At 41.8% G+C, this 26,040-nt stretch overlaps 1 protein-coding gene across 1 annotated transcript in view; it reads right to left on the reverse strand.

Annotated features, from left to right (window-relative positions):
* Window positions 1-26,040, reverse strand: part of dntt (deoxynucleotidyltransferase, terminal) — a 191,005-nt gene that overhangs the window by 62,087 nt on the left and 102,878 nt on the right. The window contains 2 exon segments of the mRNA XM_052027746.1: window positions 4,646-4,945; window positions 9,031-9,133. Coding sequence (XP_051883706.1) covers window positions 4,646-4,945; window positions 9,031-9,133 — 403 coding nt within the window.

Consider the following 26,040-nt stretch of genomic DNA (forward strand, 5'->3'; position numbering starts at 1 on the left):
GTCTTTGGGATGTCTGCGCAAGATTTATTTTATTCTTTGGCCAAAGTACTATGTAGGTGTAGATTAGATGTGGCTGGCTGCATTTCAATTATTTGCATCAAATTATTCAATGTGACTGTCTGTCCTAAATGGATTTTCACTGCTGTTTCAATCCATATTTAGCTGGCCAAAATACAGATTTTCCTTGAATTGATTTGCCTATATATTGCCTTTTACAGAATCACAGAATGGTTACACCACAGAAGGCCATTCAGCCTCTTGGATCTGTACTCCAGGTGAATCCCCTCCAGGTCTTCCAGGCCTGTCCTTAAGCAATCATTTACCAGGTGGCTCCACTCCAGGACTTCCAGGACCGATGAATCGCAGCCACTTACCTCAGAGTGCTGGGCTGCAGGTGAGGTTGAAACAGCGTGGGTACAAGATCCTCCTCCCCAGCATATTACTAGCTAATGTCCAGGCTATTGAGAACAAAGTTGATGAACTAAGAGTGAGACTGACCTACCAAAGAGAACTGAGGGACTGCTGCGTGCTATGTCTCACCGAAACGCAGCTTACACCTGCTTCACTTGACTGTGCCATACAACCTGAGGGCTTCTCAATTCACAGAGTGGACCATACAGCACCCACAGGCAAAGTTAGAGGCGGAGAGGTCTGCTTCTTAATCAATAACTCGTGGTGCTCGGATGTGACGGTCTTGGCGAGCTCCTGCTCACCAAGACTGGAATATCCTACAGTGAAGTGTCGACCATACTACCTGCCGCAGGAGTTCACTTCAGCTATCCTGATGGCAGTCTACATCCCACCCCAGATGGACATGAAGCCTGCACTCAATGAACTATACCCTGTGGTCAACAGCCTTGAAACCCTGAAGCCCTCTTCATTATTGCAGGTGACTTCAACCAGGTCAACCTCAGGAGTGTGTTACCAAAGTACTACCAGCACATCTCCTGTCCCACCAGGGGCCTTAACACCCTTTACCACTGCTAGACAACCATCAAAGATGCCTCCTGAGCCACCCCTCACCCTCACTTTGGTAAATCAGACCACCAGGCTGTGCTCCTTCTCCCTGCATACAAACAGAAACTGAAACGGGAGGATCCAGTACAGAGAGTTATCCAGTGCTGGTCTGAGGAAATAGATGAGCTTTTACCTGACTGTTTTGAGTCAGTGGACTGGTCCATGTTCAAAGACTCAGCTGCCAGCCTTGATGAGTGTGTCACCACCATCACAGACTTTATCAGCAAGTGTGTTGAGGACTGTATCAAAGAGGACAATATGGGTGTTCCCAAACAGGACACCATGGATGAACCGGAAGATCCATTCCCCACTGAAGTTGAGGACAGCTGCATTCCAATCACGTGACCTTGACCTTGACACGAAATTGAGATATGACTTCTGTAAAGCTATCAGAGATGCCAAGAAACAATACCAGTTCAAGATAGAGTCCCAGACTAGCCGTCAGTCTTGGCAGGGCTTACATGTTATAACGGGCTGCAAAACAGTCAGGCAGCATAGTCAACAGCAGCGCATCCCTTCCTGATGAGCTTAACACATTCTTTACACGTTTTGAACAGAAGGGGAGTGGTTTGTTACCACCCACCCTGACAGCCTCCAATGCAACTGTCATTGTCACCATTGAGGACTTCACCACCTGTTTTAAGAAGACCACTATCATCCCGGTACCTAAGAAAAACAAGGTAACGTGCCTTAATGACTACCAACCGATGGCTCTGACATCCACTATCATAAAGTGTTTCGAGAGGGTGGTAATGGCACACAACAACTCCAGCCTCCCAGACAACCTCAACCCACTGCAACTCACCTACCAACGAAACAGGTCTACAGTGGATGCCATCTCCCTGGCCCTACATTCATCTCTGGAGCATCTGAACAGCAAAGACACATACGTTAGACTATTGTTTATTGACTACAGCTCTGCTTTCAATGCTATAATTCCAAGCAAACTTATCACCAAACTCTGAGACGGACTCAACACCTCCCTCTGCATCTGGATCCTTGACTTTCTGACCAACAGACCACAATCAGTAAGTATAGGCAGCAACACCTCCAGCACGATTATTCTCAACACTGGTGCCCTACAAGGCTGCATCCTCAGGCCTCTACTCTACTCCCTATACACTCATGACTGTGTGACCAGATTCTGCTCTAACTCCATCTACAAGTTTGCCGTTAATACCACCGTAGTAGGCCGTATCTCAAATAACGATGAATCGGGGCACAAGAAGGAGATAGAGAGATAAGTGACATGGTGTCATGACAACAACCTTTCCGTCAATGTCAGCAAAACAAGAGAGCTGGTCATTGACTTCAGGAAAGGGGGAAGAGTACTGCACCTGTCTACATCAATGGTGCTGAGGTTGAGAGGGTTGAGAGCTTCAAGTGCCAGGGAGTGAACATCACCAATAGCCTGTCCTGGTCCAACTACGTTGACGCCGTGGTCAAGAAAGCTCACCAGCGCCGCCGCTTCCTCAGGAGGCTAAAGAAATTTGGCATGTCCCCTTTGATACTCACCAACTTTCATCGATGCACCATAGAAAGCACCCTATCTGGATGCATCACGGCTTGGTATGGCAACTACTCTGCCCAGGACCGCAAGAAACTGCAGAGAGTTGTGGACACAGCCCAGCACATCACGGAAACCAGCCTCCCCTCCATAGACTCTGTCTATACCTCTCGCTGCCTTGGTGAAGCAGCCGGCATAATCAAAGACCCCACCCACCCAGGTCATTCTCCTTTCTTCCCTCTCCCATCAGGCAGAAGATACAGGAGCCTGAGGGCACAAACCACCAGGCTCAAGGACAGTTTCTATCCCACTGTTAAAAGACTATTGAACGGTTCCCTTATACGATGAGATGGACTCTCGACCTCACAATCTACCTTGTTATGACCTTATACCTTCTTGTCTACCTGCACTGCATTTCCTCTGTAGCTGTGACACCTAACTCTGTATTCTGTTATTGTTTTTACCCTGTACTACCTCGATGCACTGTGTAATGAATTGACTTGTACGATCGGTATGCAAGACATCTTTTTCACTGTACCTTGGTACAAGTGACAATAATAAACCAATACCAATACCAATATAGAAGTCGACCAGCTGATACCACTTTGCCACCCTCTCTCCATACCCCTGCAACTTCTTTGCTCTCAGGTAACCATGTTCCTTTTGAATGTTAAAATTGAAACTACCTCCACTATTACCCTTGAAAGTTTACTCCAGACCCTGTCCGCACACTGTGCACTCAAAATTTTCTTCATGGCACTTTTAGTTGTTGTGCCAAACTCTTTCAATCTTATGTCCCATAGTACTTGACCACTAGGAACAGTTTCTCTTTATCCACTCTGTTTGTGCATTCCATGATTGTAAATGCCACGATCTGAACCCCTCGTAATCTTCTCTTTTCCGCTTCTCTAGTCTCCCCACATAACTGAAGTCCTGTATCACTGGAATCATTTTGGTAAATCTCTTCTGCAGCCTCTCCAAAGCCTTCACACCTTTCAGAAAGTATAATGCCCATAAGTGGACACAAAGCTCCAGTTGTGGCCAAACCAGTGTTTTATAAAGTTTCATTGTGACTTTTTTGCTCTTGTACCCTATGCCCCTTATAAAGCCCAGGACCCTGTATGCTCTCTTAGCCACTTTCTTAACCTGCCCTTCCCTTTTCAACGAGCTGTGCACATATACACCCTGATCTCTCTGATTTTGTCGTTATTTTACAATTTGGCCCTCTAGCTTATACTGCCTCTTTTCATCCTTCCTACCAGACCACAACACTTCACTTTTCTCAGCACTAAATGTCATCTGGCACTTATCCGTGCATTGCATCAGCTGTCTATATCTATATCTCATTGAAATGTATCATTATCCTCCTCACACCAATTTTTGCATCATTTGCAAATTGTGCCTGTACACCCATCCAAATCATTGAGTGGTCCTAATAATGACCTCTGGGAGACACCACTGTACACTGCCCTCCACTCCAACTTGAGTGCTTAGGCAAACTGCTGAGCAGGCAGAAAACCAGATTAACATGGAGAGGCTTTCCGATCTTTAGTCTTAGTCTTGCCAACCCTTATCACTATTACTTTCTAGTTCCTGTTAGCAATTTTCTGGCCATGCTGCTACAGCACCTTTTATTCCACAATCTACAATCTTAATGACAAATCTATTATGTGGCAACTTATCAAATGCCTCTTGGCAGTCCAAACAGACCATATCAACCATATTTTTGATCCTTTCTGTTACTTAATCAACAACTCTATCACATTAGCTAAACATGGATTGACTTTAAAAAATATCCATGTTGGCTTTCATTATTCAATCCACTCCAATCCAATTTGCTAGTTCTGTCCCCGATTATTCTTTCTAGAATTTTGTTCACCACCAAGGTTAAACTGACTGGTCTGTACTCTATTGTGCAGGGAGTTGGAAAATGTAATCAGGAGTTAGGGGGAGAAGTTAGCTGGAAAGAAGTAAACCTTGAGATGGGATACATTTCCTGAGCCATTAATAGATTTATTGAGTGTGCTGCAAGTCTAGTTGGGTCCTGTTGGTTAAGGAGAGATATGTATCTATTTCATTGTTTATAGCTTTACAATACAACTTAACAGGAAGACTACTTACTCTTGATCCACTCCATCCTAACAGTGCAAAGGCATACTGCTGAGCAGGCACAATAACCAGATCCACACGGATAGCCTTCCAGCCTTTAATCATAGTCTTGTTTTCGTGTTCTGTTCTCTTATCAGTTAGCCTCACTGCAGACCCGGAGGCCACATTGAGCTCTCTCTTGTCCACAAGTCTTTTGTCTAATTTTAGAATCAGAAAGCATTTTTGGAAATGATCCATGGTGTCATATTTTCTGCTGGGTAGTTTTCTCTTTTCCATAGTGGCCTCCACAAAATCACAGAACAGAAGCAAACCCTGAGAAAGAGGTAAATTATGTGTAAATGAATTATTGACGGAAATATAAAGCAGTTATTCAAAGATAAAATTGTCAAATTTATAAAACAGCACATCACAAATATGAAGAAAGTGATATCTGCCTATGACCTTCAGTTCAACATTTTTATAGCTACTGTCAAGCTAGTGAAATTCAATTTTTCTCCTTCATGCTTCTGACAGCTCACGTTATTTGCAAAATAGTTAAAAAAGAAATGGCTTTGTAAGGACACTCCATGTGACAAATCTCATCTTCCACATAGGAGGCCAGAGCTGCCATATCAGGCCACCCTAATTGCTAATGCTAAACCTTTTCAAGATGTTATTTCCTATGACAAGGTTACAATGCAAAAAGTCAACCTGTGCTTCCTTCACTTTATCATTGGTTTCCAGGCCTCCAGAGGACTGTCAGAGTCTGAACAGTCTGTAAAAGGCATTGTTTTTATAGCACTGCGGTTGTTCAAAGTACACAGTAGTCAGACTTCTGCTGATCAAATGCTCCATACATTAAATAAATGTTTTTATGTTACCCTAATTCTTTTCATGACCTATTAAAAATGTTCATTATATTACTGAGCATGTGAGATTATGAGAGGATAGTATGATGGGCAGTGAATTCTCTATAATTAAATGCAAATCATTTTTCAGTAATGCTCCAGGAATGATATCCAAGTCATTAATAGTTTGTGCATGGAGATTGAACTTGGAGAAGGGATTGAAATAGATTAGATTTGAGGTTGCTTTTCCTCAGAACTCTGGAAAGTACTTTAGAATATTTTTTTTCCACATCATGGTGCCATATAAACAAAATATTGCAGGTTCTGGATAGATCCTATTGAAGCCTGAGCCCAGGCATAAAAATGATAGGTCAGATGTATTCCTTGTGCAGAACAAATTCAATGAACTGTGATCGACAATTTCTTCAGTTAATATTACAGTCATGAATAACTGCGTCGTTAAGTATATTTGAGGCTGAGATGGATTTTTCCTGCACTGTAGAATCAAGGGTTATGGGGACAAAGCCACAAAGTGAATTGAAGCCAATGATCAGCTCAGCTGTGACTTTAAAGAATGGTGGATCAGACTCAAGTGGTCATGTGGTCTATTTGTACTCTTGTTCCTTGTGTTCTTTGGCTCTTAAAGTATCCTGACAGGCTGAGTGAACATAAACAACAGTGAAGGGGAAAAATAGAAAGCGATGAACCTACCTGCAACTTATAAAGCAAAGACTGTTAAAACTGAATAAATAATGAATGCTTGAGGCTTTATATGATGATAATAGTAAATTAGTAGGTCTTTGCTCTCATGATCTATGGCTCTGACTTTAACTTTGTCTGTCCAGCAGGAAAGGGGTGGGTGATCTGTTGAAATTGTGTGATGTTAGCCCACTGTCCTATTCCTGCCAGACACTCATCAACTACCAATTATTTCTGGTGGCTAATGCACCCACAAGAGAGCAACGTGTGCCTTGCTAATAAATAAAAAATAGGAATCCAATGATATCAACAATATGGATGTCAACAAGATTTTTACGAGAGAGGATCAGAAGGTTTGCCCAGCAACATATCTGCTAAGTAGTTAGAATAATCAGCTTCATCACCTGATACATCTAAAAAGAAAATTGAAAAAGGTTCTCTCCAACTCTTTAAGACCTGCTCAAAAGAAATCTGATAAAAAGTCATCTATCCTAAATGTTAAGTCTGTTCTTCCCCTTTGAATTGGTGGCATCGTAAAGAATGCATTTCCCAAGATGATTCTGGGTCTCCAGTTCCCTTCCTTCTGATTTTTAACCCAGTTATCAGCCTTCATAACGCACAAGGCAGATGCTGCTTCACTTTACTTTTCGGATGAATGGTCAGTTAGAAGAAGGAAAGCAGTCACAGACTTAAAGGACAAGAGGCTTCGAGTCATAGAATCATAGAGCTATACAGCACAGAAACAGGGCCTTTGGCCTAACTCATCCATGCCAACCAAGATGCCTACCTAAGCTATCTCCATTTGCCTGTGTTTGGCCCATATCCCTCTAAACTTTTCCTATCTATGTACCTGTCCAAATGTCTTTTAAGCGAGGTAGTTGTACCCATGTCTACCACTTCCTCTGGCAGCTCGTACCATATACCCACATGAGGCAGGTACAATTACAATGTTTACAGGCACATGGACAGGAAGGTTTAGAAAGATATGGGCCAAACACAGGCAAGTGGGACTAGCTCAGGTAGGCAATTTGGTTGGCATGGACAAATTGGGACAAAGGGCCAGTTTCTGTGCTGTATAGCTCTAAGACTCTATGATTCTAGCTACTTCATATCAGTTTCTTCCTGAAATATCCACCGTCACAGAAGCCAGTTTCCAGCCAATTCAATTCATTCCACGTGATATGAGGAGAGTACTGGATGTGACAAAGGCCATGGGACCAGACAACATCCCAGCTCTGGTACTGTAGACCGGTGCTCCGGATCTAGCTGAAGCTCCAGCCAAGATGATCCAGTTTAGCTACAACACTGACAATGTGGAAAATTGCCCAGGTGTATGTATAAGGAGTTTGTATGTTCTCCCCGTGTGTCTGCATGGGTTTCCTCCGGGTGCTCCGGTTTCCTACCACATTCCAAAGACGTACCAGTTAGGAGCTGTGGGCGCTGGAAAAGTGGCGACACTTGCGGGCTGCCCCCAGCACATTCTTAGTAACGCAAAAAGACACATTTCACTGTGTGTTTAGATGTACATGTGACTAATAAATAAATATTTTATATCTTATTCACAAAATGCAGAACAGATCCAATGTAGCTCACTACCTAACAATCAGTCAATCCTCAATCATCAACAAAGTGAGGTCACACTGTAATCAAGTGGTACTGATTCACCAATAACTTTCTCACTGATGTCCAATTGGGGTTTAGCCAGGATCCTTCAGGTTATCATTAGCTCAGACAGGAACCAAATAGCTTAATTCTAAAAGTGAAAAGAGAGTGATTCACTTGACATCAAGGCAGCAGTTGATCGTGTGTGGCTTCAAGGTTTCTGGTAAAACTAAAGGCAATGGGCATCAAAAGGGAAAACTTCCATAACTGGAGTCATTCCTCATAGAAAGGAAGATGTCTGAAATCAATCATGCCAGCCCTAGGGCAGTATCCGAGGTCCAACATCTTCAGGTGGTTCGTCTGTGACTTTTCTTGCATCATAAGGCCGGAAGAGTGCATTCTGCTAATGGTTGTACAATGTTCAATTCCATTCATGGCTCCTCACTTAAGGAAGCAGCCCATGCATACGTTCATCAAGATCTAGACAACATTCAGACATGGGCTGATAAGTGGCCAGTAACATTTATGTCACAAAAGTGCCAGGCAGTGACCATCTCCAGCAAGACCATTGATAGTCAATGGCATTACCTTTATGTGTCCCCAACCGTTAATATCCTATTGACAGAAACTCAGTTGAACCAGAAAATAAATACTGTGGCTCTGAAAGCGGATCAAATGCTGAGTATCTGACATCTCCTGACTCCCCAAGGCCTTTCTACCATCTAGAAGGTGAAAGTGAAAAGCATGGTGTGATAGTCTGAAAGAGTGCAGTAACAACAATTTCCAACAAACCCAAAGCCATTCCAAACAAAGCAGCTGATGATTGGTATCCCATCAATATCCCTAAACGTTTAGTCCTTGCAACACCAATGCACAGTGACCACAGTATGTACCACCTAAAAAATATACTACAGTTACTCACCTGGGCTACTTTGACAGCACTTCCCAAGCCCATGAATACTACCAGCAAGAAGAAAAAGCACAGTAGCTACATGGGAACATTACCACCTGCGGTTCCCCTCCAAGTCACACACCATCCTGACTTAGAAGTATGTTGCTAGTCCTTCATTATTACTGGGTCAAACTTCTGGAACTCTCTACCCAAGAGCACTGTGCGAGACCCTTCACCAGAAGGACTACAGCAGTGGAAGAAGGTGGTTCACCACCACCTTCTCAAGGACAATTAGGAATGGGGCATCAAAGCTGACCTTGCCAGCAATGCCCAGATCCCAAAAGTGAATTTTAAAAAATACAAAAGGAGATATTTACCCGACGGTTCAGCTTACTGATTGCTTTTTGGAGAAGACCTTCTTCATCCCCTTCCTCGAGGCAGCTGATTATAAAGTCCACATCATGGCCAACCTCTTTACCTCTGTAACAACAAAAAGACCAGAGCTTGGAGCCTTGAAGCTGAGAGTAATTTTGGTATATAATTTTTGTATAAATAATTTGAGATGTACAATAAAACACCCTTAGATAATTAAGAATAATAATTCTGATTTGCCTTTTGTTAAAATTTCTGTTTAGTTGGCTAAACTTTAATTCTTTTCTAAATTGATAAGTACATGGCTTATGGTTGTGGAGCCCAGGGAGGGCAAGAAAAATTCATTGATATAAGGGTCCTCTCCCACCCTCATGCAAACCATGGACGTGTTTGGGATTTAACAATTCAAATATTTTGCTTTAGGACTGTAAGAAGTACAAAAAAGAGAAGCTAAATACCATAAATTGCTGTCTGAAACCACATGTTCTATTGCATAAATAACAAATGGAGTAACATTAAATTCACAGCTCAGAAGAATAAACAACAAGAAACTTTAACATTGTGTTAAATCATTTCATGTGAGTTGGTAATTTATCAGTGAAACAGTGAAAAATCATGCACCACAACTAATGCTTTAAAAATGGGAAGATTCTGTCTTTCATCCACACTGAATACAGTCTAGACTTGCAACTGATGTGGGAGGAGTAATATTACTTGCCATAAATCTGATTCTGATATCTCTTAAAAGCATCAGCAATATCAGCAATATACTAAAGATTAACAAGCTGTGCTGTCTGCTTTTCCGTAAGCTATATCACAAAACTGCAAAGATTAAATAATAGAGCGCTGTGCAATTTAATGCCTCTGACTACCTGACAATGATAAAGAAAGCATTATCAAGAGAGAAACAAAATCAATAATGTTGATCCAACTGTTACTCTAATTTCCAAAATTTTGAAATTAAACAAATTTATTTGGACCATTGAATGAATGATCACTGGGTGCACCATTATTTGGACTCTTATTTTTCTAGTTGATGCTTAGAAATGTATTCATTGAATTACAGTTAGCAAGTAATACAAAACATTCACAAAACAAAACAGAGCTTTTGGCCCAACAGATCTATGCTTGTGTTAATGCTCCATCGAACCTCTTTTTTTCTTTGTCCAACCCCATCAACATAACCTTCTATTCTGTTCTCCTTCATAGTTACCTGGTTGCCCTTAAATGCATCGAAATCATTTGCTACAATGACTGCATCCCCACTGTTGTCCAGCCCAGTTCCTGATAATATTTTGACTAACTCTCCACACCCAGCCCTCCCCCCCCCCATCCCCCTCCCACTAAACCCACTGGAAACCTCCCACCTTTGACATCCTCAGGATCTGTGTGGCCTCCCTGTCCTCAACATCAAGTAGATGAAGTGTTTATCTCGACCACACAATGCCTTAGGTCTTGCCCACTGTAATAATTTGCAATGGGGCAGGCGATCAAATAACCATACCCCTCAATACATCAATTTAACTCCAAGGACAAAGTAATTTTGAGACCAGTACCATTACAAAATTATGAAGTTATTGATAAAATACATAAACTTACTTTAACATTGAATGGAAAATACTGGGAATAAAATTTCCCTTGGGTGTTAGTTGCAGCCAGGAAGACTGAGGTATAATGCTATATGCATGTGCTTTCTAGGACTCGCTTTGCAATTACTGCATTCTCTGCTTTGCTGTTTGATTGTAAATACATTGGAAGGCTGGGACATGACTTATATTGTTGTGCAAGCCACTGCAATTCCCTCCAGTTAAATAGTCATCAATTGTCTGAAATAACCTCATTTAGAATACCCTGGCATGCAAAATGAGCTTTCACATCAAGCTATGGCTTCTGTCCCTATTTAAAAATAACCAGCCAATCTGACAATTAGAGCTTAGAGTAACAGTAACACTGAGCTGGGGTACCACAGTGGGAGTACTTCGCAACTCGGCAATGGTCTCTGTAATAGTCACCTGTCTGGGATGTAAACACTGGATGCCCAGCTAAATTCTGCAAAGAGCCCTGAACTAATGCTGTCCAATATCTCTCCCCAGATATCCGTTGTGCAGCCCCATACAGAGAGCTCATTCGCATGAAAAGCAGCACACATCTTCCTGTCCATGGAGACTTCATGAATCTTCCAGCTCACGTCTTGAACAGTTTTGGACACACACCTGGGGACACAACATGGGTGTGGCCTGGAGGAAAGCATGGGATGAAGCCACAATTGGTAAAACAGTCTGACCCAATGATGAAAATATCTAGTTGTGATCTACCACAGAAAATGTGGAAAGATCCTAACAGGTCAAGGACTCTGTGGCTATTTGATAGACAGTTCTATTGGAGATAATAGGCATCCCTGACCAGTCAATGTATCACATAACAGCACTTTCTTCTCTGCAAAAATTTCATGAAAACATCAATAAGATAAACTCTCCTTCCTCAAGACAATTCTTCAATGCCATCGTCATATTCACTCAAGACACTACTGTTGTTAGATGGATCACAGGTGGCGATGAGTCAGCTTACCAGAGTGAGGTAGGTCACCTGGTTGAGTGTTGCCACAAAAACAACCTCTTGCTCAACGTCAGCAAAACTAAAGAGCTGATTGTTGATTTCAGGAAGGGGAAGGAGGGTGAACATATGCCAGTCTACGTTGAGGTATCGGCAGTGGAGAGAGTCAGCAGCTTTAAATTCCTGAGCATTAACATATTGGATGACTTGTCCTGGGCCCAGCACATAGATGCAAACATAAGGAAGGTGCGCCAGTGTCTTTACTTTCTTAGGAGGTTAAGGAGGTTTGGCTTGTCACTGAACACTCTAATAAACTTCTATAGATGTACTGTTGAAAGTATCCTGACTGGTTGCATCATGGTCTGGTACGGCAATTCGAATGCACAGGAACGTAGGAAGCTGCAGAGTACTGGACTCTGCCCAATAAATCACAGGCGCATCCCTCCCCACTATTGGTAGTATCTACAGGAGGCGCTGCCTCAAGAAGGCAACATCTATCATCAAAAATTTCCACTCCCCGGGCCATGCTATCTTCTCACAGCTACCGTCAGGCAGGAGGTACAGAAGCCCGAAGTCCCACACCACCAGTTTCAGGAACAGCTACTTCAATTCAACCATTCGGTTTTTGATCCACCGGCCAAACCCTAATCATTACATTTTAGCAACACTATGACCACTTCGATCCCTTTGCACTAAAATGGACTTTGTTTTTTTTGTTGTTCTTATTGTGTTTTCTTTTTAAAATTGTGTATAATTTATGTTTAATTTATGTTTTTTCCTTGTTTATGTGATGCTATGTGCCTGTGATGCTGCTGCAAGTAAATTTTCATTGCACCTGTGCATACATGTACTTGTGCATATGACAATAAACTTGACTTTGACTGGTTAATTAATGTCACATGGGGAAAGATTGTTGCTTTAAACTAGACATTCAAAAGAAGAAGAATGAATTTATTTCATCCATTTCAAACATTTGCTTCCAGTGCCTTTCTGGTACTTGTTGGTTAATAAATAACTTCTTTTACTGTTTGGCTTTAAACTGTTGCCAAACATCATATTGTAATGGACATGTCTCATCTCCTTTTTCATCAGAAACCAGCTAATCTCGACATCAATTCTCTTTAGGCAATCTTGCATTCCAAAGTATCTTGAGTGAACTTGCCAATTTATATCTTCTCAAGCAACTATGTACCAAAGTGAAGAATAGTGTTACGAACCAGCAACAAAAGAAACACTCCGAGTCATGTATAAGTGGTAAAAACTTTTTATTAATAACCACTTATGATAATAAGAAAAATAAAAGTAAAAATTTTAGAATTTTATAAGTAAAAATGTTAAATCTTAAACATTAACCCCAAAAACTAAACTCGAAGTGTGTGTGTGGCAAATTCCCAAACTCCAAGTCCAGGAATAGTTTTCAAAGTTCAGTTCAGCAAGCCGTAAGGCGAAACGTGAGCAAAGGCTTCTTCAACAACCACCACTGACTGAAGTTAAGATGTAGATGTAGAGAGAAAATAGAGAGTAATTACGAAATCCATATGTTCCATGATGGAACCCATACGACACCTCAGTGTCTATTCAGCAGTGACCACTCCACCGCATCTTCCTCACCCCGAAATGCACTCGAATCGTGGCTGTCCACACAAATACCTGTTTCCTTCTACAGGTCAACAACAAAGTGAACTTCACTGCTTTGTTCCGAAGTATCTGCCACCCCGAACGGCATCCGAGATGTGGCCATCCACACAAATACCTGTTTCCCTCTACAGGTTAACGACAAAGTGGACTCCACCAGATTACTCCAAAAATCCATACGTGGATTGTAGTGACAGACACAGTTACTGTTTTTCATCCATCGATAGAGACTAGCAGGCTGGTGTCTCTCTCTCTCTATCTCCTCTGACTGAATCCGACCGACTGCTTCAAAAACGTCATTACGTCCTTTATCTTCTGTTGTCGTAACCACGCCACACACACACACACACACACACACACACACACACACACACACACACACACACACACACACACACACACACACACACACACACACCACTATGCTCTATCTTAAAGGGACATTCACCAATAGTAACCTAGTCTGTAATAATAGGCACTCGATCATTCTTGAACAGGAGTGCATTCCTGCAGGTAGAGTTCCTCCACAATTCTGAATTTCAGAAGTACCTGGAGAGTTGCATTTGTGTCAAGGCATCTTATGTTAATTATTGGTTAAGATCTTAATATACCACGACATATTAACTATTCTACTTTAATTCATCTTCAGTTAAGCGCAAATACAAAACAATGCAGCATTTTAATAATAGTTTGGATTTCTATGCTTGAATGAGGAGGAAGACTTCCTCATTGTCAGTATCTCCTTTTTATGAGACTAAATCCCTCTGATCGACATCTCTTTGCTTCAATTGCAGATAATATTGTTCTCGCTTTTGATGAAGTAATGGCATACTCCTTTTGGATAGGCCATCTGGATCACTTTCTTAAAATGGTTTCTAATTTCTGATCACAATCCTATTCATCTGCACTGTGAGTTTAAGTGCCATCTGCAAGCTGTTTCTATTTCCCATATGATGTTGGAAGTGTGGTTGGGAGATTCATTATTTAATGCACAAGTCAAAACCCATTCTTTGCATATATTACAGTTCATATTTTCTGCTTGTTAAGCATCACTTACAGTTAGAAGTACATAAGGATCACATTTTAAGGGCTTAGTCAGTGAGTTTACACTTCATCATTCCCTTTCAATAGAACAAGTACTGGTGTGGTGACCAGCGTAAGAGCTAACAGAAAGCTTATTAAGGTTGACAAGTTCTGTTACAAGTCATGCTACTTTATATCTGTTCATTTGAGTAAAGGCAGTACTAGAAACTTTACAGAGCTATTTTCCTGTAGGAATTCAGCAGGTCAGGCAGCATCTATGGAGGGAAATAAACTGTCGACATTTCAGGTCGAGACCCTTCATCAGAAGCTTTTTTTCTTATAGGTTTACCATAGTTCATCAAATTTCTTAGCAAACCTTAAAAAAATTGGGCAGAGTTAGTGAAACAGCAAACTAACACATTTACTGTAAGGAAAAATTTGTTGAGCTGAAGACCTTTTCCTTTTGCCATATATAGTAACTTCTTATATTAAAGAACATAAACAATAACCAGGAAACAGGAATTACAGTTTAGTAACATGGAGAGGGTACATCAGTAGATTTTCTTATAAGCACCAACACAAAAATTGAATAACGGTACCATTTATGCCAATTAATTAGCAAAATTACTACTCAGAAAATACAAAACATTCAGCATCAAACAGTCTTGCAAGCTTGTCAGTCTCCAATTATCTCATAAGGCAGTCATGGAAAGAAGTTTTTGGGCAAACAGAGGAAAAGATTCAAGAATGTGTTAAAGGATACAGCAAGATATAGCTCAGTTGGAAATATGGGTGGAGAACTGGCAGATAGAGTTAATCCAGACAAGAATGAGGTGTTGCACTCTGGGAAATCAAATATAAGATGAAAGTATATGGTAAAAGGCAGGACCCTTAGGAGTAATAATGTACAGAGGGATCTAGCAGGTGGAAGTCTTATAGCTCCCTGAAACTGGCAACACAAGTAGAAAGGCTAGGAAAGAAAGCTTACAGAATACTCGTCTTTATTGGTTGGGGCATTGAGTTTAAATCTGGCAAGTCATGTTGCAGTTGTAATAAAGTTTGGTTAGGCCACATTTGGAGTATTGTGTGCAGTTCTGATTGCCTCATTACAGGAAAGATGTGGAGGCTTTGGAGAGCGTGCAAAAGAGGTTAACCATGAGGTTACCTGGATTAGAGAATACTAGCTATAAGGAGAGGTTGAACAATCTTGGATTGTTTTCTCTGGAGCATCAGAGGCTGAGGGACGACCTGATAGAAGTATACAAAATTAGAAGAGGCATAGATAGGGTACTTAGTCAGACTCTTCTCCCCAGGGTGGAAATGTCAAATATTAGAGGGCATAGATTTAAGGTGAGAGGGGTAAAATTTAAAAGAGAAGTGCGAGGCAATTTTTTTAAGCAAGGTGCCTGGAACATGCTGCCGAGGAGGCAGTGGAAGCATATACAAGAGCAACATTTGAGAGGCATTTAGACAGTCACATGAATAGGTAGCGGATGGAGGGATATGCACCATGTGCAGGTAGATGGGATTAGTTTAAATTGGCACTATGGTTGACACAGACAAGGGTTTGTTCCTTTGCTGTACTGTTCTATGTTCTGTGTTCTGTGATGTGCAGACAGCTTCCTTGAAGAAGTGCATAATTCCCACTACCTCCTGGGAATCTCTGTACCATGACCACTCAAAGTAGGATAGTACTAAGGACCTTTATGCCACGCATTGGGAGCACACAGAAGTGCCTCCACCTACAATGGAGGGAGTGCACCATCTCACAAACTGCCTCGCCAACCCACCCTGTCGGCCACCAGCTGCCCCATCCGTGGAAGAGTCTGCATTCCCTACTTTGGCCTCATTAGCCACCTCTGACCCCAGAAAATCAGAATTGAAGTAAGTCATCCTTGATCAAGAGGGACTGCCTAAAAGAGAGTTCACAGGAATATTCAGTGACAAATCTTACAGCAAAAAGCAGAAGCGACACTATTTTAAGCCACAAATGCAGAGCAAACATTAACACCCCACCCACAAATAATGCAAACAAAATCAATGAAAATAAATGATTATTTTACAATTCTGCAGGCTCCAACAGAAGCTATCTATAACTGCAACACAAACCCAATAATAACAAACATCAAGTTTGTATTGCTCTATATTTCCTGCTTTATATTTCTCTATTTATGCACTATATTTTGGAGGTAATTCACAACTAAATCATTCACTATGCTTCCTTCAGCAAAGAGACAAAAATGACAATATTTATATTCAATGCATTGTTGATTCTTTTTTCATATAATTTTTGCCTACTTTTCCAAAAGGCTGTCACTCTTTGTTAATCTCTTTTCCAGACTATTAAAGATCTAAGTGAGTTAACTTAGTTTGAATCAGTCAGTAACATTGTCAAAATGAAATCGCAAAGAAGCAACCAATTGGTTTGAAATCTCAAAGATTCAGACAGTCTGATACTTTTTGAAGGAGAACACCGCTTATGCTTATAAGTTAACTACAAAGATTCATCTCAGTTCTAAGAGTTACAATTCTTTTTATTATTGTCTACTTAAAGAGTTACTTAAAAGGTTGTCTATTATAAATATCTAATTTTATTACAGCCCTTTTCTTGTGCTTGTTCATTGTGGTAAAATAAACTATTTTAAATTCAATCCTCTATTATATTCAAGGGCTAAAGTGGGATCCTATGAAGGCATGAAATCCAATACTAAAAGCAATTATCAGGCAGGGTTTGTTGCCAGCATGCCAGGCACATCACTGCTAGCTTAACTAAATCTCAAGGCAAGGTTAGACAATCTTGCTTGTAAAGGGAATTGCAGCACTCATGAGAGCTGATTAAACTATGGAAAGGAGATAGCTAAGTCAGTTTTCATGCATCTTGCGTGGAAAAAAAATTTGATTAACACTACGAGCCTGTAAGTTCTGAGGTCATTCTCTGGGGTGGAACAAATGGCAAGAATTTCAGTTAAGCCAATTGTTTTCATTCCGTAACTTTTGCTCATTGCTGTGAATCAATGAAGAGCATGGGAACTTTACAGAAATATCTGCCTATTCCCCTCTCTCTTAGCAGTACCTCATTAAACATTAGTCTCTCCTACCGATAAGAACCAGACACTGCAATCCTGGAGGTCTAGCCTAAGAGACCCCTGTGTTCTGACACTTTCAGTTAACTTATTAAAGACGTAGTTACAGGAGATTCAAGATTTAGGAATCATCAGACAATCCCTGATGCCTTCCAAAAGACGTCAGTGCCAGTGGTGTAACTAGAGCCTATGGAAAGAGTTCAAGGGAAGAAGTGCCACTTTACTCATGGAATCACACAATAAATATTCCTTCCGAGCTGACTGTCAGATGGCATCTGGAAATATTTGTAAGGAAAATTTTAGGACCTGAAGGTACCAGATTGTGTTGTGGAGTTTTAGCATTACTTTTTGTCAAATACTACTAAAATTACTACTTGATTTAAACTCGCCATTTGATGGGGTCACAAGAACCCACAGAGTGGCATCATCTTCAGTGAAAAACACGATGATGCACGAGGAACTCAGCAGGAAGCATCTGTGGAGAAAAGTAAGTGGTCAATGTTCTCCGGCTCCTCGACCAGTGGAGACCAGCGGAGGAGCTGGAGTCTAGTGGTCTCCGGCTCCTTGACCATGTGCTCACTCAGACTTCTCTCCTTACCTTTGGCCCATCCCCCAGTGGATCTGCTCTCCGCTCCTTCCCCGCACCTGCCTATCACTATACCTTACCTGCATCTACCCATCACCTTCCTGTGCCTACCCTGCCTCCCCTCTTTGGTCCACCTATCACTGCTCCACTTTTCCCTCCCATATGTTGGGCTTCCCTCTTTCCTATCTTCAGTCCTGAAGAAGGGTCCTGACCTGAAACACTGACCGCCTGCTTTTCTCCACGGATGCTGCCTGGCCTGCTGAATTCCTCCAGCATCATCGTGTTTTTCATCTAGATTCCAGCATCTGCAGTCCTTTAGAACATAGAACACATCATCACAATACAGGCCCTTCTACCTACAATGTTGTGCCGACTTTTTATCCTGTTCTAAGATCTATCTAACCCTTCCCTCCCAAATAGCCCCCTATTTTTCTATCATTTATGTGTCTATCTAAGAGTTTTTTAAATGTCCCTAATATATCTGCCCCCACAACTTCTGCTGGCAGTGTGTTGCATGCACCCACCACTCTCTGTGTAAAAAACTTACCCCTGACATCCCCCTTATACCTTCCTCCAATCACCTTAAAATTATGTCCCCTCATGTTAGCCATTGTCGCCCTGGGAAAAAGGTCTCTTACTGTCCACTCGATTTATGCTTCTTATCATCGTGTACACTTCTATCAAGTCACCTCTCATCCTCCTTCTCTCGAAAGAGAAAAGACCTAGTTTGCTCAACCTTTGTTTCTCATCTTTAGTGAACTGGAGCCAGAAAGTCTAAAGTTCCTGCATGAATTGTTTGGAGATGGCTGGAAATTTAGGGAGATGTGATGGAACTTTGTTAAACATATCACATTAATCAGAAGCGAATATTCTATGAACAAACTCTCTGTAAATACTTCTGGCACTGATATGAAGGAATTCACCAAGTATTGATCCATCTAATGTTCCACTTCAGGTGCCTCACATGCCTCAGTATGAAGCCCACCTCTTCCTGCCGTCCATGTCCAGTCCTCCTGAAGGACAAGGTTTCAAAGGCAACAACAAACACAACAGAAGGTAATTCAGGCAATGAAGCTTTGTCTTCATTCTGCCAATGAACTTCCCTATCACTGTTTTAATGGACACATTGAAATTGTAGCAGTGTTCTGTTGGTGACGAACAAAGGTCATGAACAAAGGAGGCAAGAATCACTCCTCCTCCCACAGAAGCCATCCTGATTTCAATGCCCTTGTACAGAGTTGTGAGACCAGAGTTTATTATGCCATTTATTTGCAACAGTCCCTTGCCAGTTTGATACTAACAGCCCTGATTTAGACCTGCCCATGAGACAGACAAAAAGATAAAAAGTGGAAAAAATAATTTTCATCGATGATGTCATTATTGTTATAACAGTGCAGTTAGCACATGTGAATACTGTGTCATGCTGGAGAAATTCTCGCCCAGAGGCCTATGGCAGAGCCAATGACATTGAACGTGGGAGAATGCCTATTGCTGTTACAACAGATCAACACTGACTGACATGAACATTTCCATACCAGCTCTGACTCCATCTGCAGCTTACTCTGTGTTTGCCCATTTAAGCATATATAAAGTGGGTAACCTGAAAGCAAACAAATAGTTTTATAACTTTAATATACATTTAGCTTTGGGGATTTAAGGGAGCAGCACGTTCTTGAACACAATGGTCACCTTGGTGGTTCCCTTCCCAAGACAACAGTTTTAGTTCGTGTAAACACATTGTTCAAGAAGTTAAACATTTTTCCTTCCATTCATACATCTCTTATCTTTCAATTTTCCCCTGCCACCATTGTCCTAGTGTTGTCCATGTTGGTGTTCATGAGGAATCACTTTTATACATTTTTATGGCAGGTGAGGCTGATGTATATTCGCTAGACAGCATTCACTTGCAGGCTGGTAACTTTCTGTGACACCTTGTGTACATCAGAGCAAAAATCCCTAAAAGTCACTCCATTCCCTGATTCCTTACGATGGTTCACCAAATGGAAATGGTGCCCATGATGTTCTATTCAATGAAATAATTAGCTAATAATTTGATGGATATGTAGGAAAGTAAGTTCTGATGAGAACATAAGGAGGCTACAAAATGATGTAGTTAGGTTAAGTAAGTGGGCAAAATTCCTGAAAGTATAATGTAGAAAAATGTGAAATTGTCCAGTTTGGCAGAGAAAAATATAAAAGGGAAACATATTATCAAAAGGTAAGAGATTTCAGAGCTCTGAGGTGCGAAGGGTTCTGCATGTCCCAGTGCATGATTCACAAAAGGCTACTATGCTGGCACAGCAAGTAATTGGGAAAGTTAACAAAATGTAATAATTTACTGTCAGGAAGTCAAAGACAAAAGAAGGAAGGTTGTGCTTCAGTTATAAGTGCCGTTGGTGAGACCACATCTGGAGCACTGTGTGCAGTATTGGTCTCCTCACTTAAGAAAGGATGTTAATGCATTGGTAACAGCTCAGAGAAGGTTTATTTGACTAATAACAGAAATAGGTAGGTTGTCTTATGAGGAAAGATTCATATGCTCATGCTTGTATCCACTGGAGCTTAGATGACTAAGAAGTGATGATTGAAGCATGTCGGACATTGAGAGATCTTGATAGGGTAAATACTGACAGGATGTTTCCCTTTGTGGGAGACTCTATGACTTTGGGGATCACTGTTTAAGAATGAGGGGGTACCCTCTTAAAACAGAGATGAGGCAAAACATTCTCCTTCAGCGGGCAATAGAAGCAGAGTCTTTGAAGATTTATATGTAGGGGAGTGAAATGTTACCGCAAGTGGACAGTAATGCAGGATTAAGGTCACGAACAAATCTGTCATAATCTTATTAAATGACAGGGCAGGTTTGAGGGATTGAGTGGCCTCCTCCTGCTCTTAATCCTTCTGTTCATATGCTCATTTGCACGAAACAGTGATTTGTGGTGGTGTGTGCCACTGAAAGGATTGTTGTTTAGACAATTGCAAACATAATTAATACAGGCAGTGCTTCATTTTCTGTCCTGGCACCCGATATTTTAATGCACATTGTCTCCTGCTGAACAATTTTTTCTAACACAAAAACATTGTGCAACTCAGATAATTCTTCATTTATAAGTTTGAATTTCAGGTTAGATGTTAAGTGATTACAATGTTTAACATGTTGTAGCTACTCTTGTGAAGTACACTTGCCTGTAACTTATGATGGCTAATGTGTTACTCAGATTGCTTTGTCTAACTGCTCACAAAGCTGCTTATTTAGCTTTACACATGAGATTGTAAATGAATGTTCACCAAACCCAACTGCAGAAAACACATAACCCAGTTAATTAGTTATAACCTGCAAATTTCTTGTGTTTTTTTTAACAATTCACTCAAGTTCATTGTAACATGTAAGTTTTCCTGAGAGCATTTATTCCCTTTCATGAATAAAATCCTCCTAACCTAAGAGCATCAGTCTGGAGCTCACACGTAAAAATTCTGTAAACACTATTTCCATTCCTGAAAGACATCAGCCAGTGACATTGATAATGCATGAAGAGCATTCTAGCACTTAATTATTTAAAGAGGAATTCAAAGAATAATTTGTCAACCTCGCATAAAATTCAAAGAAAAACAGAGAGATAAAATTTAGAAAAAATATTGAAAAGAAACTCGTCTGATTTGTAGTATTGGCAATGAAACAGAATCATTCCAAATTACGACACGAAATATAATAGCGAGAAATTAAAGGAAGTTATAAAATAAAATCAGACACAGATATGTCTTGCTTGTGGAATATGACGTAAGTGTAATGAGATTTCTATAAGGCTTCCTGGAATTCCAGCAACTTACAGGATAAAATATAGAGTCATAGAGTCATAGAGCAATACAGCACAGATACAGGCCCTTCGGCCCAACAAGTCCATGCCAACCACAGTGCCCAAACAGCTAGTCCCAATTTCCTGCATTCAGCCCATATCCCTTTATGCCCCACCCCTCCATGTACCTGTCCAAGTGCTTCTTAAATGATACTATTGTAGCTGCCTCAACCACTTCTTCTGGCAGCTCATTCCATATACTGACCACCCTCTCTGTGAAAAAATTGCCCCTCAGGTCCCTTTTAAATCTTTCCCCTTTCACCCAAAATCTATGCCCCCTAGTTTCAAACTCCCCTACCCTGGGGAAATGTCTGTTACCGTCTGCCTTATCTATGCCTCACATAATTTTAAACGTTTCTATAACATCGCTCCTCATTCTCCGACATTCCAAGCAATAAAAACTTAGCCTGGCCAACCTCTCCCCTTAACTCTGGCAACATCCTCGTAAATCTTTTCTGCACTCTTTCCAGTTAACAAAGTCTTTCCTATAACAGGGTGACCAAAATAGTACACAGTACTCCGGTGTGGCCTCACCAACGACTTAGACAACTACAATGTTATGTCCCAATTCCTATACTCAGTGCCCTGACTGATGAAGGCAAGTGTGCTAAGTGCCTTTTTCACCACCCTGTATACCTGTGATGCTGCTTTCAATGAACTATGCACTTGTACTCCTAGATCCCTCTGTTCCATTACGCTCCCTAGTGCGCAACTATTTATAGTATAAGTCCTATGTTGGTTTGACTTTCCAAAATGTATCACCTCACATGTATCTGTATTGAAATCCATTTGTCACTCCTCGACCCACTTCGTAAACTGATCAAGATCCCCTTGTAATCTATGATAACCTTCTTCACTATCAACAACACCTCCTAATTTTGTGTCATCAACAACCTTACTGATCAAACCTTGTGCATTCGCATCCAAATCATTTGTATAAATATCGAATAATAAGGGTCTCAACACTGACCCCTGGATTCCATGGGACCTAACCTTCCAGACCAGCCTGCCATGCAGGACCTTGTTGAAGTCCTTGCTAAAGTCCAAATAGATAATATCCACTGCCCTACCCTCATCCATTTTTTTGGTTACCTCTTCAAAAAACTCTAAAAAAGTTCATCAAGCATGATTTTCCACACACAAAGCCACACTGACTCCTCCTAATCAGACTTTGTCTATCCAAATGCTGGTAGATGCTGTCCCTCAGAATTCCATCCAGTAACTTCCCCACTACTGATGTCAGGCTGACCAGCCTGTAGTTCCCTGGCTTGTCCTTGCTACCCTTCTTAAACAACGGAACCACATTAGCCACCTTCCAGTCTTCGGGACCTTCACCAGTGGCTAATGATGAAGCAAGTATCTCCTCAGGGGCATCCACAATTTCTCCTCTAGCCTCCCACAGTCCAAGGATGCACTTGGTCAGGCCCTGGGAATTTATCCACCTTAGTGCGCTGTAAGGCTGCAAATACATCCTCCCTGGTAATATGAATGTCCTCCAAATCATCTCTACTAGTTTCCCTTATCTCTTGAGCAACCATGATTTTCTCCTCAGTGAACACTGAGGACAAATATTTGTTAAAAATCCCACCCACCTCCTACAGCTCGAGGCATAGGCGGCCCTGCTGATCTCTAAGGGGACCTACCCTCTCCCTAGCCACCCTTTTACTCTTTATATAGCTATAGAACCTCTTGGGTTTTTCTTTAATCTTACCAGCCAGATCCATCTCATACCCTCTCTTTGCCTTCCTACCTGATGATAAATATTCTTAATCCTTTTATAGTCATCAAGGGATTTACTCGTCCCTGATCTCCTGAACCCAATATAAGTTTCCTTCTTTTTCTTGACCAGAGCCTCAATCTCTCATCAGCCAAGGTTCCCTAATCTTGCCAGATTTACCCTTCACCCTAACAGGAATGAGCTGCTCCTGGACTCTTGATATCACAATCTTAAAAACCTCCCACTTGCTATTCATTCTTTTCCCTTCAAACAGACTCACCTAATCAACCTCTGCTAGATCCTGCCTAATTCCCCTAAAATTAGCCCTGCTCAAGTTTAGGACCCTAACCTGTGGACCTGTCCTATCCTTTTCCATCACTGTCTTAAAACTAATAGAATTATGGTCACCAGACCCAAGTGCTCCCCGTCTACCACTTCCGTTACCTGCCCTACCTCGTTCCGAAAGAGAAGGTCCAGTATTGCACCCTCCCAAGTAGGGACCTCTATATATTGACTCAGGAAACTTTCCTGGACACATTTCACAAATTGCATGCCGTCCAAGCCCTTAACACTCTGGGTAGTCCAGTCAATACCGGGTAAATTAAAACCCATTAATACAACCTTATTATTCTTACAACTATCAGCAATTTCTCTACACACCTGCTCCTCAAGTTCCCACTTACTATTGGGGGGTCTATAATACAGCCCCACTAGAGTGACCGTCCCATTCTTGTTTCTAAGTTCTACCCATATGCCCTCACTGGACAATCCCTAAAGAATGTCATCTCTAAGTATTGCTGTTACATCCTCTTTTATCAAAAAGGCAACGCCCCCTCCTCTGTCACACCTGTAGCATCTGTATCCTAGAACAAAGAGCTGTCACCCCTGCCCTTCTCTCAGCTATGTTTCTGTTATGGCTGTAACATCCCAGTCCTCAGAGCCAATTCATGCTCTGAGTTCATCCACCTTACCTGTTAAAACTCATGCATTGAAATAAATGCAATTTAACTGGGTATTCCCTTCCATGCCTTTACTGTGCCTCTGGCTATTCTGATTACTAAATTTGCTCTCACTGGCTACTACTTTATCCCATGACTTGCTGCTGCTCAGAGTCCCACCCGCCTGCCAGTCTAGTTTAAATCTTCCCATGTAGCATTAGCAAATTTCCCTGCAAAGATACTGGTCCCTCAAGTGCAACCCGTCCCTCTTATACAGGTCACCTCTACCCCAGAAGAGATCCCAATGGTCCAAGAACCTGAATCTCTGCCCCCTGCACCAACTCCTCAGCAACAAATTCATCTGGCCTATCCTTGTATTTCTGACCTTGCTAGCACGTGGCACCAGGAGTAATCCAGAGATCACCACCCTCGAAGTCCTGCTTCTTAACTTCCTACCTCCCTATGCTCATTCTGCAGGGCCTTGCAGACCATTCTGCAAGGGACCTCATCCCTTGTTCTACCTATGTTGTTTGTAGCAACATGTACACCAACCTCTGGCTGTTCGCCCTCCCCCTTGATTATTTTCTGCAGCTGCTCAGGGACATCCTTGACCCTGGCACCTGGGAGACAATGCACCATCCTGGCGTCTCTTCTGCAGCCACAGAAGCTCCTGTCTGGCCCCCTCACTATTGAGTCTCCTATCACTATTACCCTGTCTGACTGAACCCTTTCCTTCTGAACCTCAGAGCTGGTCACAGTGCCAGAGACCTGACTACTGCTGCTAGCCCTGGAAAGAATATCCCCCCTCAACAGTATCCAAAGAGGTATACATGTTAGTGAGGGGAATGGCCACATGGGAATCCTGCTCTGACTGCCTACTCCCCTTGCTTTTCCTGGTTGACACCCACTAGCTGAAGCCTCTACCTTGGGTGTGACCACCTCCGTAAAAGTCTCATCTAGGATGGTCTCAGATTCCCGGATGATCCTGAGTACATTCACGTCCAGCTCCAGTTCCTTGACCCAGTCTATCAGGAGCTGCAGCTGGGTGCACTTCCCACAGATGTAGTCATCAGGGTGACCATGAGGTTCCCTGACTTCGCACATCTTGCAGGAGGAGCATTCCACCGCCCTAACTACCATCCTGTCTACACTGAATCAAGTATTAAGGATCAACAACAAAATAAAACATTACTTGTTCTTAACTGTGCCTCCTCACTGAAACTTTTTTAAAGATCTGTTCTCATTCCCAATACCTGGGCCACTTACTCAGCCTCCTCAAGACAAAGCCGCTTGAGCCAAAGCCTCCCCACTCCTACACTGGCCCACTCTCACAATGGCCACTCCAAAATGGCTGCTCCGCTTGACCCTACCGTCTCTTTATTGATATTCATACTAGTTTATAATAGTTATAGTGCACCAGTGCCTACTGTTAAGCCTAATGCATGAGGGAAAGCAAGGAGAGCACAGAAATTAAAAACACAAAAATGGCCATGTCATTCAAGCCCAACATCTTGGCCAGTGTATATCATTGCCCAAAGAGTGGGTTAGCATTCCCATCAATATTTATCTCCTGCCATTTATGTCAGGTTGTCATATATCGATGTTGATAGTTTCAGGCTGCAGCTA

The sequence above is a fragment of the Pristis pectinata genome, chromosome 12 (assembly GCF_009764475.1).
Source record: "Pristis pectinata isolate sPriPec2 chromosome 12, sPriPec2.1.pri, whole genome shotgun sequence".
Classification (NCBI taxonomy): domain Eukaryota; kingdom Metazoa; phylum Chordata; class Chondrichthyes; order Rhinopristiformes; family Pristidae; genus Pristis; species Pristis pectinata.